General features: G+C 44.1%; 1 protein-coding gene across 1 annotated transcript in view; it reads right to left on the bottom strand.

Moving 5' to 3' along the window:
- The window catches only part of LOC124606390 (UDP-glycosyltransferase UGT5-like), a 62,161-nt gene extending 55,346 nt beyond the window's left edge, over positions 1–6,815 (bottom strand). The window contains exon 1 of the mRNA XM_047138370.1: positions 6,633–6,815. Within this exon, the coding sequence (XP_046994326.1) occupies positions 6,633–6,815 (183 nt within the window). The remainder of the gene's footprint in view (positions 1–6,632) is intronic.
- Between the last annotated feature and the right edge of the window lie 8,423 nt (positions 6,816–15,238).

Raw genomic sequence — 15,238 nt, forward strand, 5'->3', positions numbered from 1 at the left:
AAATCGCGAATTTCGAATTAGAAATACGCATTTTCGTGATTTGTTTTCTCGTATTCAGAGTTCGCTGCGAGGACTCTAGGAGCGCTGCTGTCGTTCTTTACTTCCGTGTCGTACCATGGGCCTCGCACTTCTTATATTTTGTTGTCCTTCAGGGAGGAAAACACATGTTTAGTGAGCGGCTGAATGTAACACGAAATGATGCTCGTGATAACACCAGTTCTGCCAGCTGATTAAAACAAAATGGTAGACCATTACCATAAAACAAGAACACTATTGGGCCCATGATGAAACCCCGAGAAACGCCCTTCGTGATTTTCCCCCATGAACATGATGTGGCGTCCCTACACTCAAACATCCTAGCGTACTTTTCCGTTAACAGTTTGTTAAAACAGATCTAAATAAAGATTGTTCTGAAACAAAGTAAACAATAAAAACGTTGTTGCTCTTAACAGAATATTATGACTGATACAACCAAATAACTTTGAATAGTCACAAAAAATAACAAATGCTTGCATTTTATTTTGTACTCAATAAAATTATAAATAGCTGCCTCATTAGAATAGCCCTTTTAAAAACATACTGTGATTGACTCATCACATTACATATTACACGGCCGCAGAGTTTGAGTTTCTTATTGAGATTTTTTTTATTCTATATGAATTTTTACTACTGAGGATAGTGGTATTTTCCTTATTTTAAATGGTGATATTTTTGTATCAGATTTACTTAGTACCACTTCCTCAATGACTGTTCGCTTACCCCTCTTAACTTCTTGCAAATTTTTAAACTTTTCGTGGTATGTTCCACTTTTTTGTCACTAATCACATTATTTTTTTCTTTGAGATTTTCTGGAATGTTCATGTGAATGAAATTTGAACGACTCTGGGTCACGTTCTGATGCTCCATTGCCGGCCGAAGTGGCCGCGCGGTTCTGGCGCTGCAGTCTGGAACCGCGAGACCGCTGCGGTCGCAGGTTCGAATCCTGCCTCGGGCATGGATGTGTGTGATGTCCTTAGGTTAGTTAGGTTTAACTAGTTCTAAGTTCTAGGGGACTAATGACCGCAGCAGTTGAGTCCCATAGTGCTCAGAGCCATTTGAACCATTTTGATGCTCCATTAACCACAGAACAGCAAAGTTCTGGCACTGAGCGCCACGGGTTTTGAATCCGCGCCAGACGGCATGGACCTCGATTACCACTAGAGGTCTCTACAGCCGTCGCGCAATAAGCCGTGGCTGCGCGCGCTCTCCTGGCTCGCTACAACGTGAGGGCCCCACGGTGGAGCACGTGGTCCCAGCAGCCAATAGCGAGGTACCGTACCCTGTATATAAGCGCCTGCCTCTCGCTCAGCTAGCTTTTTGCTGCATGGTGTAACCAGTGGCACCTGAAACTCAATCCTTCCAAGACCCAGGCCATCATCGTAGGTCGTACCACTCTCTCCTTCCAGCTCCTGGATTTCTCCCTTACTGTCTGCACCCGTCCTGTCCGCCTTACCCCCACCCTCACCTACCTTGGCCTCACCATTGACCGTCACGTCACCTGGATCCCTCATCTCCGCTCCATCCAATCCAAAGCCCACAACTGCCTCCGACTCCTGAAACTCCTCTCTGGCCAGACATGGGGGTTGCACCCCTCTACCATCCTCCACACCTACAAATCCTTAATCCGTCCCATCCCATGTTACGCCAGTCCTGCCTGGATATCTGCCCCCCTCCCCAAATTCTATAAGTCCCTCCAGATCCTTGAGCGTCATGCACTCTGCCTCGCCTTCCGTATACGCTTCCCGCCCCCCACGCGGATCCTCTATGATCTCATTCCTTTCCCCCATCTGCTCCTATTCCTTGAACATACCCGCATCCTCTACACCTCCCACCGTCTTGAACCCCCTCACCCCCTGGTTGCTCCTCTCCTCTCCAATCCCCGCCCCCTGCCACGTCTTCACCGTTGTGTCCCCCCTACCCTCCATCTCTACACCCTACATCTCCTTTCCCAAGGTGGCTTCCATCAACTTCCCCTCCCGGATGATGCCCTCTCTCCCTCCATTTATCCTTCCTATCAACTCTGATCCTCACTCTCCCTCCTTTCCTCTGTCCTTTTCCTGGGTTCCCTTTCCCCCCTCCTTCCATCCTCTTTCTTCCCCACCTCCCCTCTCTCTGCCCCCTTCTCTCCCCCGAGACCTTTTACATTTCCCTCCTCTGCCTCCTCTCATTCCCTCTCGCGTCTGCCCTTCTCCCCCTTTATTAGTCCTCTCCCTCCTTGGTTCCCCCCCCCTTTTCGTTTTTTCCTCTCCTACCTCCTTGTTTTTCCCCCTTCTCCAAGTCCCCCCCACCAATCTGCCTTTGGATCGGGAGTGCCGTATTTGTGCCGCCATTTTCGTGCAGTGTTTTACAGTGTGTTTTTCCAGTGAGTGTTCCGTGTTGTGTCTTTTGGGAAGTGTAGCGAACAGCCATCATACTGTCGCTGGGTGTGATTTTTTATCTCTTGCGAACAGAAACCAGACTGTCGCCATGGTTTTTTTTAATTGTGTGTCTACTTTGTTCCTTGTCTGATTCCTGTGTATTTTATCAACATTGCCTACCCCTTTTGCTTTCTGTTTTAACTTTCCGCATTTTTACGCCATTTTACACTTTAAATCACCGTTTTATCGCCTGTTTTTCCTTGTTTCTTTCTTCTTCCTTTTTTTTTTAAAAAAAAGTCTGTAGGCTATAGAGCAGCGTAGTAAGCTGCTGCCAGCCCGCCCCCTTTGGGGGGAACTGAATATCAATAAAGAAAAAAAAAATGATCAGCTAGCAGGCGATCATTGTAGGCAGAACCACCTCTTCCTTCCGTCTCCACGGCTTCTATATCACCATTTATGGCCGTCCTTATCATCCTCACCCCTACTCTCAAATACCTTGGCGTCACCCTTGACTGTCACCTCTCCTGGACCTCCATCTCCGGACGATCCAAGCCAAGGCATGTTCCCGCCTCCATCTCCTCAAGCTCGTTTCTGCACATGGGATCTGGACCCCTCCACCATCCTCCATACCTATAAATCCCTCATCTGCCCTATCCTCTGCTACACAGGTCCTGCATGGATCTCCGCCCCTCTTACCTTTTACAAAGCCCTTCAAATCCTAGAACGCCATGTGCTCTGCCTCGCCTATTGCATCCGTCTCCCCTCCCGCACACAGATCCTGTATGACCTTATTCCGTTCCTGCACCTCCTCCTTTTCCTTGAACAGATACGGATCCTCTACACCTGCCATAAACTTGATCCCCCTCACCCTCTTGTCTCTCCCATCCTCTCCCACCCCTGTCTGCTGCCGCGCCTCTATTCCTACGTCCCACCTGATCTCCATGTCTCCACTCTCCATACCCTCGTCCAAGGTGGCTTCCACCAACTCCCCCTCCCTGATGATGCCCTCATCCCCTCCATCTACCCCTCCTACCAACTTTTATACTCCCACACCCTGTGTTTTTTTGTTAGGACACCCTCTCTCCCTTCTCTCCCTCCTCCCTTCCTCCCCCCCTCCTCCCCTTGGGCTTCCCCTACCCCCTACCTTCTTTCCTCCATCTCCTCTACCACTGGCATCTACACCCTCCCCTCTCCCTCCTCCCCCAACTTTTACCCTTTTTGGCAGGTCCCCGGACTCGTACACGTCAAGTGAACATTCACACCCCAGAGATCATCACCGTCGGTTCTTTGCGTGTGCCGTCGTGTTAGTGCTTTAGTGTTTCACCGCTCACGCTCCATCGTTCACGTGTGTTATTTCAGTCAAGTTTCTTATTTTACTACACCTGCGAACGGCTCCGTGTTTTGTACTCATGTGTCTACTGTTTTTTGTACTTCATTATGTTTTGTTTTTCTATGTCTTCCTTGTTGCTATTTGTACTAGCTGTAGCCGAAGAGCAGCGTAAGATTGCCGCTGTCGGCCCACCTTTGTATAAGGTGTTAAAGTAAAAATAAAGAAAAAAGAGCTCAGCTAGGCAGTCCGATATTCGTGGAGTCTATCGACATCGCTTCAACAGACAGAGTGTTTGGAGTACTTCGTTTCCGTTACTAGTGGACGTTGTGCATTCGTGTCGCTTGTCACCCCGTTGCTTATTGTCGTCGTAAGGTCTCCCTTGGTCGTCCGTCGTTGTTCGTGTCCATCCTTTCCCGTTCGTTTGTTGTTCTCGGGCCGCTCCCGTTTGGTTCCGCCGCGCTTCGTTCTCGGCAACCCCGCTACCGTTCCGGTAGTGGTTACAACAAAAGTGTTTATTTAAATTTAGCGTTTCCGAAAATTCATTATATTTCGTCAGTATTTCAGAGTTATTAAAGGAGTGTTTAAGACATAACTCTACAGCTTGTCTTGCATTTAAGGACAGTTATTGCTTCGTAGATAAACCTACACTGTTTGTTAAAAAGAGTGAAGCACCGGAATAAATGGTTGGAGGTCAATCTAACTTCATACGTGTGCCGCACTCGGCGGGTATGGAAATTATTAGAGTTGCAATTCTACCTGTAAGGTAAGAGCAGTGGATCGTGTTACTAGTGTTTAGTGTTGTTACCAGGTACAATAGGTATGTAAGGGGCGTGGGCAGTGTCAGATGTTGAGTGAACTCTGTGAAGGACACGAAGATGCCGCTTACTCGTGTCAGACATCGTTATCAGCAACAGTGTTTCAAAGCAATCTTACTGTGGGTCTCCATTGGACTGGCTGATCGTATCGTGCTGTGTCCAGGTTCATGTGGCACCTGGACTCGACCGTGGCCCGATGTTGGACTGCATGGAACGGACGGCAGGCATACTCGTCGAAAAGCTTTCGGTCGAGCAATTCTGACCACCAGAAGGGACGATCGCCGTATTGTGCACTAAACACATCGTAAATCCTTCTGCCTTCAAAAATAAATAAATAAATAAATAAACTTCCTGCAACATTTAATGCCATCGCACATAATTGGACGGAGACAAGCAGGAGCCAGACTAGGGAGCAGCCGTCCGACGCGTAGTCTGCCGTTAACATCGCAACACAGACGGCTGCTTTTGGAGGAGTGCATTGATAGGGAAGCGAGGACTGGTTATGAATGGCGTCGCACTGCGTTCAGCGATGAATCGCGGTTCGTCACTACCCAGTCTGAGCATCGTCAGTAAGTGCGACGGCGAGTCGGTGATAAGCCCCATTCCTCCAATGTTTTGGAGAGGCCCAGCAGTGTTGCCGGCCGCTGTGGCAGAGCGATTCTAGGCGCTTCAGTCCGGAACCGCGCTGCTACTACGGTCGCAGGTTCGAATCCTGCCTCGGGCATGGATGTGTGCGATGTCCTTAGCTTAGTTCGGTTTAAGTATAGGGGACTAATGACCTCAGATGTTAACCCCCATATTGCTTAGAGCTATTTGAACCATTTTGAACCCAACAGTGTTAATCCTGACGTCGTAGTGTGGGCAGACATCAGGAATAACTTCTGGTCATGGCTGGTAGTGACTGAAAGAACTCTGACGGCACAGTGGTACGTCATGGACATCCTGCGGCCTCGTGTGTGAGATTCTTTAAAAGTGTAATTCTCTTCCACACATGACATGTGTCTCTACGAGCTGGCTGCGCGATATGAGATACTCTGTTGGCCAGCAAGATGCTGAGTTCCCCCCGATGGATTAGGATATCGACGAGCAGTTACAACAGCTGTGGGTCGGCTTGCCGCAGGAGAGGATACAACGTCTTCCCGACACCCTGCGCAACCGAAACAATGCACACATCCAGGCCATACTGATAAGTGGACTCATACCGACAGGTTCCTTATAAATCTGACTCGACTTAATCTCTGAACTACCTCGAGATGACTGGGTGCTTATGTTGTACTCATTTCATTATCATTCGTGAATGTGGCGCGTTTGGACTGAACGAAGGTTGGGACTTTGTACGGGCGCTGATAACCGCGCAGTTGAGCGCCCCAAAACCCAAACATCATCATCATCATCATCATCATCTCTGAACCAACTTACAGAACCAATTCAGTTTAATGCAAGCACCTTGCAGTTGACAAAAGCAGCCGTTATGTTTCGATAACAGACTGTGATACGACCTGATTTTCATAATGTACAGTTGATTCCAGAGCCTCAGTTCGATCCTCAGTTTGGTACAAGGAGGAGATGGAAAGAGGATCGGCGTCCAGTCGGTATCGTTAGAACTGGTAAAGAATTACAGAAAAAATGGAGAGCTGCAAGCTATACCTGTGAGCCCACAATATTAGCGTCCAGGAAGCAGCGATAGGTCGACAACTTTCCGTGGACCCCTGACCATAAACTCTTTTTGGATTATTCAGTGGCAGTAAGGGATATCAGAACATTGCGGATTAAGGACAACTGCTCATGGAATGAATGTTATCTTCTTAGTGTATACTGTCACAGACAAAAAAATTCCACATGCACTTCCAACTCTCGACGTCTATTTAGAGATTTATTTTTTTCCACCTGCTCTTCCGACTCTCGACATCTGTAGAGGTTTTTATCTATGTACTATAATTTAAACGGTTTCACAATCGTTCTTTTGATATTTAAGAATATTTTTCTACCTCCACTAGAAAGTGAAGAAACCTACATTCCATATTGAAGAACCCGTAAGCCACGCCAACGACTTTGACTCTAAAAATTATTTTCTGTCGAAGGTGCACTTACTCTTATCGGGTCCGTTGTCATGACTGTGACCTGATGGCCTCTCTTGGCGAGCTCGAGAGCTATCAGTCTGAAAGGCAGCTGGTGGCTGATGGAGGCCGTCGGGATGATGCCCAGGATCCTGGCTGAGTGGGCCACTCGAGCCGCCAGCATCACTACTAGTATCAGCGTCACGGAGCCATTCATTGTGAAAATGGCACAGTCTCACCTGCAGGCAGGGTTAACGACAACGTAAAAGAAACCTGAGTACAAATTTGTGGCATTCTGAAGAGATGACATAAAAAAACGTTTTGAAATTACAATGAAATCCAGACCATTTGCTGCTTACAGGCATTGATAAATATCAACGGGGACATCTGAAAATGTGTGCGCAGACCTGGACTCGAACCCAGGATCACCTGATTATATGGCAGACAGTGTATCCGACTGAGCCACCGAGGACACAGAGGACGTAGTGACTGCAGGGACTGATCTCTGGCAAACTCCCCGTGGGATCCACATATCCAACTTACTGTCCACACATTACATTTGTTGTGCCCCTGCCCACTATACTCATTACTCGCGGCAGTAAATCTACCGATTTCGGTTAGAGTTTGAGCAATGCGAGTGCTTACGCATTGAAGAAGATCATTGTCCGGTAAGCCTTATCTATATGAACATGCTATCTGTTCTTTCGGACATGTCTTCATATAGATAAGACTTACCGGCCAATGATCTTCTTCAGTGTTGCTCAAACTCTTATGGGAATCAGTAGACTGGCTGCGGTTAGTAATGAGTGTAGTGGGCAAGGGCACTATAAATGTAGTGTGGGGACAGTAAACTGGAAACGTGGAATTCACGGGGAGCGTGCCAGAGATCAGTCCCTGCAGTCGCTCAATACTTTGTGTCCTCGGTGGCTCAGTCAGCCGGCACGGTAACTCAGCTTGTCGGTCAAAGGCTTAGTTGCCCTCCGTAATTAAAAAAAAACAAACACTGAGTGAATAGATCAACGATGAACCTGAGCAAGTTTCATGGTACATCCGACCCAAACAAACACAGCGGCCAATGACGAACAAAATGAGATCAGAAAAAAAGTCGCATAGAACATGTAAGCAGGTGATCCTGGGTTCGAAGCCTGGTCGGGGCACACATTTTCAATTGTCACTGTTGATATTTATCAAGGCCTATAAGCAGCTAATGGTCTGGATTTCATTGTAATTTCGTTCTTCGAGAGCTACAAGATCACCAATGGTATCTGCTCTTTCGGACATATCCGAAAGAACACATACCATCTTCATACACTCATATGTCATATAAAAACGTTAGGTTGAACTTTATATTGTATTTTACGAAAATTGATACTTTAAAGTTTATGTTCCTTTTTCTCAGAATCTACGAGTTATTTAATTTCGTACACTTTTTCTGTGAACACAATAATTGTCGTCTCAAGAGCAAATTCTAAAATTCTGAGTGTGAACTGAGATAACTGGCAAGGTGCTTAGAATTTTACCTGAATTTTATATTACCCTTAAGAATTAAATTTAAAAAATTATTAAAATTCTCCTGTTCCGTACATTCAAAAGAGTCTCACGAGAGCAGCTTACTATATGCAAAGGGATTAAACAGGGAAAGTTGTATAGAAATCTAGAAGTCTCTCGAACAGTTTCTGAAAAAAAGATGATTATATTATTTACTGCTATTTCTTGAAAAAGTTCCTATCTTAAATACTTAAGAATTAAATTAATACTATATTAAAAAGTATTATACAGCCTGCTTTGGCCCGCAACGTTCACTGTGTGTTAACGTACCGCTGCAATGCCTCGTCGACGTTACTATCGTCGGCAACTTCGGTGGTATGTTCCTGTGTATGGTTCATTGAAAGAAATAAAAATTGACCTTACTGGGAAATTTAGTACTGTTATATACATATATAAATATATATAAAAATAATAATCCAAGGAACTTAACAGTAATGTGTTACTTTCATGTAAAGCACGTGCAAAATCTCGTCATGTATTCAAAACTATGGATTTGGCGCTTCTTTTAAATAGTGTCTGTTTTCCATGTACGTGTCCCCCCTCCCTACTTAAGGGAGTAGTGAAAAACGGTCAAATTACTGATTTCACTTGTTCATTAAATGTTGAGTCTTCTGGTCAGAGATATAAAATGTGCTGGCTTCATTCACCTATCGTCTCTCAATTCCAAGTTACAAAGTTTCATTATGGACTGCTTCTGCAGCACAATAGCGCACAGGCGTTTAATGTTCTTACTAAAGGAGAACTCTCTACACAATGTTATCCCACTCAGACACTTAATGAACGCGGATAGTCAAAATACGTAACACCGTTTAAATATTTTGATAAAGAAACTAGTAATGATGAAGGAGTGTTGTACTCACTGGAAAAACTGTTCTGTGTTTTTAGTTGAGGATCAGTAATTTGTAAATTAATTACAGTTTCCTGCCTTGCGCTTTGTCTGAGGTTGATTGTAATAATTTTTGCCACTTCAAAAGATATAAGTTCTCGTCAGTATCCATTAAATAGGAGGAAAACAATGTATTTATTGAACACAGTTGATATTAATATCGAACCTTGTGGAGCTTCACTAATGATTTCCTCAACCGGAAAATCTTTCCTGCCTTATTACTTGAATTATCCACTTGTTAAACTATTAATTCTTTGAATGCTTTGTTTTTACAGTAAAATCTGCTATGGCGATTTTACGGAAGCTGAGAAAAGCCTGGAGGCGTCTGTGCTCTTTATTGGGATCCCTACGCTGGCCACCTTTGTGAAGAACTCTGGGTGTTTATTATACACGTCTTAGCGAATACAGGTCATGTTTCCTATTTCCGCCTCATAGTCAAAACATAATAAAAATTAATAGACGAAAACCCGAAGAAAAATGCATAATTTTAGGTTTATACTGGTGTGTTGCACGATGTTTTCTTTCACCTTAATTGAAGTTGATGGTATGGCTAAAATAATTCCATTGGGTCACTCAAAAACAAAGAATACATAGTGAAAAATATGTGAGCACCCACAGGTATGTGTCCTTGATGAGTGATAAATACCCAGAGAAATAGAAGAAAAATTCTATTAGCAATACTGAAGACTTTTCCAGAACACCGTACCACCATAAACGTCATAGGAAATAATTTCAGAGACATGTTAGGTAGGTATAACTGTACAACTGTAGTATCACGTTCTCTAAAAGTGATGTATTGTAATTTCGCTAAAAGATGTTCCTTAGCCTTTCCTCTTTTGTTAAGATACGATTTTTACAAGAGAACGAGTACTGAGCGGTGAAGTTGTAACCCTGTAATACGCCTTACGCTGTATTAAACTTCAAAGAAATTGAATTTTTATCAGTCTTCTTCACTTACTCTTATCTGCTACTTGAGCGTGTTTTCCTCTTCAGATATCATCATCAGCAGCAGCAGCAGCCAATTCAATCATTAAATGATGTGGCCTCCTCAAGTCTTGGATTCAGATGGGCTTTCAGCAGTCCTCTCCAAGTGGATCGGTCTTGGACTGTTCTCTGCCACGTGCTACCAGCGATCTTCTTGATATCTTTGACCCATCTGTCCGGTGGTCTTCCTCTAGGCCTCCGATGCTCTCTCGGACTCCACTCAAGTACTAGCTTCGTCCATCTGCTATTTTTTCCTCTGGCGACGTGACCAGCCCACTGCCATTTCAAGGAGCCTGCTGTCTCTAAGATGTCCTTAACCTTCGTCACAGGCCGGATGTCACATGCCCTTTTCCAATTCCTTCTTGTACAGCCCAGCATTGATCTTTCCATGGCTCCTTTTGTAAATGAGTTCAGTGTCCATGACGCAACCACACGTCACCATAGGAAGAATGCATTAATCACATACTGTTTTCTTTAGATTTACTAGCATTTTTGATCTGAATGCTGTTGAATTACGCCGGCCGCGTTGGCCGAGTGGTTCTAGGCGCTTCAGTTCGGAACCGCGCTGCTGCTACGGTCGCAGGTTCGAATCCTGCCTCGGGCATGGATGTGTGTGATGTCCTTAGGTTAGTTAGGTTTAAGTAGTTCTAAGTCTAGGGGACTGATGACCTCAGATGTTAAGTCCCGCAGTGCTTAGAGCCTTTTTTTTTATTATTTCTCCCAAACGCTTGCCAGTAAGGCACTATCATGAGCAAATCTCAAGCTGGTAAGCCTTCTTCCATCAATTCTAAATCCCTTACCTTCCCAGCTCAGCTCTGACATAGCATTTCCAGTACAGCCTAGGTTTTGAGGAGATAGGATCGCCTTGCTTGACACCCCTCATGATGCGGAATTCTTGAGTTGATTCGCTGATATTAACATAAGCTGAAGAAGTCTTGCAGACATTGCTGAGCACTTCAGTGTACGCTGCTCCCATTCCTTGCTCACTCAAAGCTTGGAGGACAGCTATATGGCTAACGTAGTCAAAGGCCTTTTCAAAGTCAACAAAGGCAATGCAGAGAGGCAGCTGGTATTCATTTTTCTGCTTATCACTTCACTAACGGGCAGAATGTGGTCAATAGTGCTAAATTTGCTTTGGAATCCTGCTCGTTCTATAGGTTGGGCTGAGTCTAGAGGGGGACTAATTCGATTTAACAGAATCATTGTGAAAAATTCGTACGAAATTGAGAGCAAGCTGATAGGAGGATAGTTTTTGATATTGTGAGTACTTCCTTTCTTGTGTATCAATATAATCTTTGCCTTGTTCCACGATAGTGGGATTGAAACATAGAGCCGCAGGAAGTAAATACTTTTGCCAAGTGATTTATTGTTTCCTCTCCTGCCAGTCTCAGGATGTCAACACTGAGCTCATCATCATCCGGCACTGTTCCCTTCTTCATGCTGTCTAGAGCACACTTGACTTCCGATGAGAGTATATCTGGAACAATAGGTAAATCAATTAATTTAGATACACTCAAATTTTGCCTTGGTTTGCTATACAAATTGCTATAAAAGTCTCTGATGAACTTCAAAACCTCCTCCTTTTCAGTGATTCGACTATCATTTCCACCAAGTGCGATAATCTGCTTTTTACCGATTGTGAGTTTGCGTTTGGGTGACTTCAAACTTGTCTTGTTCTCTGCGTTTGTTTGTAAGGTGTCTTCACTGAATTTCTATATGTCAGTTTTCATTTCTCTTCGCACTACCTTACATAGTTCGGAATTCGCTGCCATGTCACGATCGGTTTGGATTTTCATTTCTCTCCTCTGTTGTAAAAGGTTTTCAGTCTTGACACTAAACTTCTTTGGTTGTTTATTCTTTTGGCATAGCCCACCAACTTCTTCTGTACTTGAAACAATCATTTCCGCCAAAACTCCATCTTTAGTTGTGGAATTTGCTTTAGAGGACTTCTTGGAATTTCGACGAATGTTCTTCCAGGTTTTTGAAGGTTGATTATGCCTCTCTTCCCTTTCATCTCTTACACTGAGCTCGGTCTTTGCTCTCACCAGACGGTGATCACTGCCAGTGTTGAACTGATTTAGCACTGTCACGTCTTTTACAATTCGCGGAATGTTTGACAGAATAAAGTCTACCTCATTTTTGACATTGAAATTTGGGCTACTCCAAGTCCATTTTCGGTCAGGGTGTTTCTTAAAGAATATATTCATAATGGACATATTGGTGTACTCAGCGAACTGGACTAATCTCTCACCTCTATCCTTTCGGTCATCAATCCCATAGTTACCCACCACTGTGTCATACTGTTTCTTGGTGCCAACTTCTGCATTAACATAGCCAATAACCGTTTGGAAGTGACAATCGCTAACTTTTTTACAGGTACTATCCAGGATTTCATAAAAATATTCAATTTCTTCGTCAGGGTGGCTTGAAATGGGAGCATACACCTGAACAATCTGTATTTTATACCTATCCGACACTTTAAGGACCATTCGAACAATCCTGCTGGAAGTTTCTTCTAAGAAAGATTCTCTGTCAGAGATATTCTTGTTAATTAAGAACCCAACGCCATTGAGTTTCCTTCCGTGTCGCCACAAAAGTAGAACAAGTTGCCAGAGTGCAAACAGAGACAGTCTTCCCCTTTTCGGCGTACTTCGCTTAAACCAACAATAGTCCAGTTGATTTCTGTAAGCTCTTTCTCGATCTCTTTTAGTCGGTCGTTCCCTATCAGACAGCGACAGTTATATGTACAGACTTGAAAAATCTGCTTCTTCTTCTCATCACATCTTGGTTCCAAGGTGGGTGTAAACCGAATGTGTACGCAACGGAGAATAATACACGCTAAAACGAAGATCTGGCCCAGTCTTACTACCCCCTGAAGCAGATCTTAGGATCTCTTAATTCTATAAATTAGAATCTAAACATAAATGAATGATGAAGGCAACTAAACCTACTAAATGATAAACGTTGCTCCTGCTTATATATTTATTGTAGTTTTAAAAAAACTTTCTAATGTAAAGTTTACATTCCCTAAGTAAAATTACTAATCAATCCAACTCTGCTCCTTATTATGACTGCACGGTCTAATATCAATAACGCGAAATGACTGACATCATCTACGTACCAAACACTAGAAGACTCTACTTTCAAAGATGATCTACGATGGTGTGGAACCTCAGTGGAAATAAACTAACGTGATCACAGCTGTTTAACTTTTATAGCCCTAATAAGCCGAAGCAGTTTGCGATATCACCGTATGTACTGCGTCCGGTGCGTCGAAGTGATGGTTCTCGTACTCGACTGCGACGATGGAATTACTCCAGCCACAGATAAACTCCTTCAAACATTAGGACGGCAGAAGGCGGTCCTCTGACTAATATACTCTAATGCTGTCTTCTCCTCTCTGTGTTCTACAGACGAGAAACGCGAACTCCCAGCCACAAGGACGGAGTTCAGGCAGGTAACGTCTCAACGTAAGTATAGGCAGAAGAAGTGCTCTCAATTACTGAACGCTGCGTACTCAACGACGACAATCAACCTGGAGGTGAAGTCCAGAACCGTATAGGTTCGCAACAGTGCCTAGCTGTTCAAACTATAAACTCTCCTGAGAGCAAGGACAGCAAATCCGCCTGTATCAACAAAGCTGATATCGAGCGACCGTCACACACGGGCACTCACAACGGAAGACCTCGTCTCTCCAGCGCTGGCTTCCCAGCAAGGCTCGGCTCCCAACCATCGTAATTCTGAAAACGAATAATATTCCCGTAACCACGGAATATTCTCCCTCTCTGCAGATTCTTCCGAACGCCGACCAACAATATTTTAGTCTTTTGTCGTACAGCGCGGAAAGTTTGCGAGGAAAAACCTATACTCGTACAGTGGTACGCTGCTGAGCAAAAATCCTTGGAAATAACCCAGCCTGCTTGGTTTCTGAGGTGCCGCTTCTTCTTTCCTCTCACCTTCGTCCAAGAGTTTCAGCGTTCGCAAGTATTATCCGGTTATCCTTCCGACGCCTACTACAATAGCGGCCAGCCGTCACCCTATTGTGCTGCAGAGCTCAGGTGCCACGATGTCCATCTAGTGATTTCCTGTGCTTAACAGGAAAGTCAAAACAACAAGCAACGGTGGTAACATTAAGAGTGCAACGGGAATTCCACTGTTAAATGCAGAGGAGAGAGCAGATAGGTGGAAAGAATACATTGAAAGCCTCTATGAGGGTGAAGATTTGTCTGATGTGATAGAAGAAGAAACAGGTGTCGATTTAGCAGAGATAGGGGATCCAGTATTAGAATCGGAATTTAAAAGAGGTTTGGAGGACTTACGGTCAAATAAGGCGGAAGGGATAGATAACATTCCATCAGAATTTCTAAAATCACTGGGGGAAGTGGCAACAAAACGACTGTTCACGTTGGTGTGTAGAATATATGAGTCTGGCGATATACCACCTGACTTTCGGAAAAGCATCATCCACACAATTCCGAAGACGGCAAGAGCTGACAAGTGAGAGAATTATCGCACAATCAGCTTAACAGCTCATGCATCGAAGCTGCTTACAAGAATAATATACAGAAGAATGGAAAAGAAAATTGAGAATGCGCTAGGTGACGATCAGTTTGGCTTTAGGAAAAGTAAAGGGACGAGAGAGGCAATTCTGACGTTACGGCTAATAATGGAAGCAAGGCTAAAGAAAAATCAAGACACTTTCATAGGATTTTTCGATTTGGAAAAAGCGTTCGACAATATAAAATGGTGCAAGCTGTTCGAGATTCTGAAAAAAGTAGGGGTAAGCTATAGGAAGAGACGGGTCATACAGAATATGTACAACAACCGAGAGGGAATAATAAGAGTGGACGATCAAGAAAGAAGTGCTCGTATTAAGAAGGGTGTAAGACAAGGCTATAGCCTTTCGCCCCTACTCAATGATGGAAATAAAAGAAAGGTTCAGGAGTGGAATTAAAATACAAGGTGAAAGGATATCAATGATACGATTCACTGATGACATTGCTATCCTGAGTGAAAGTGAAGAAGAATTAAATGATCTGCTGAACGGAATGAACAGTCTAATGAGTACACAGTATGGTTTGAGAGTGAATCGGAGAAAGACGAGGGTAATGAGAAGTAGTAGAAATGAGAACAGCGAGAAACTTAACATCAGGATTGATGGTCACGAAGTCAATGAAGTTAAGGAATTCTGCTACCTAGGCAGTAAAATAACCAATGACGGA

Source organism: Schistocerca americana, chromosome 3, assembly GCF_021461395.2.
Source record: "Schistocerca americana isolate TAMUIC-IGC-003095 chromosome 3, iqSchAmer2.1, whole genome shotgun sequence".
Lineage (NCBI taxonomy): Eukaryota > Metazoa > Arthropoda > Insecta > Orthoptera > Acrididae > Schistocerca > Schistocerca americana.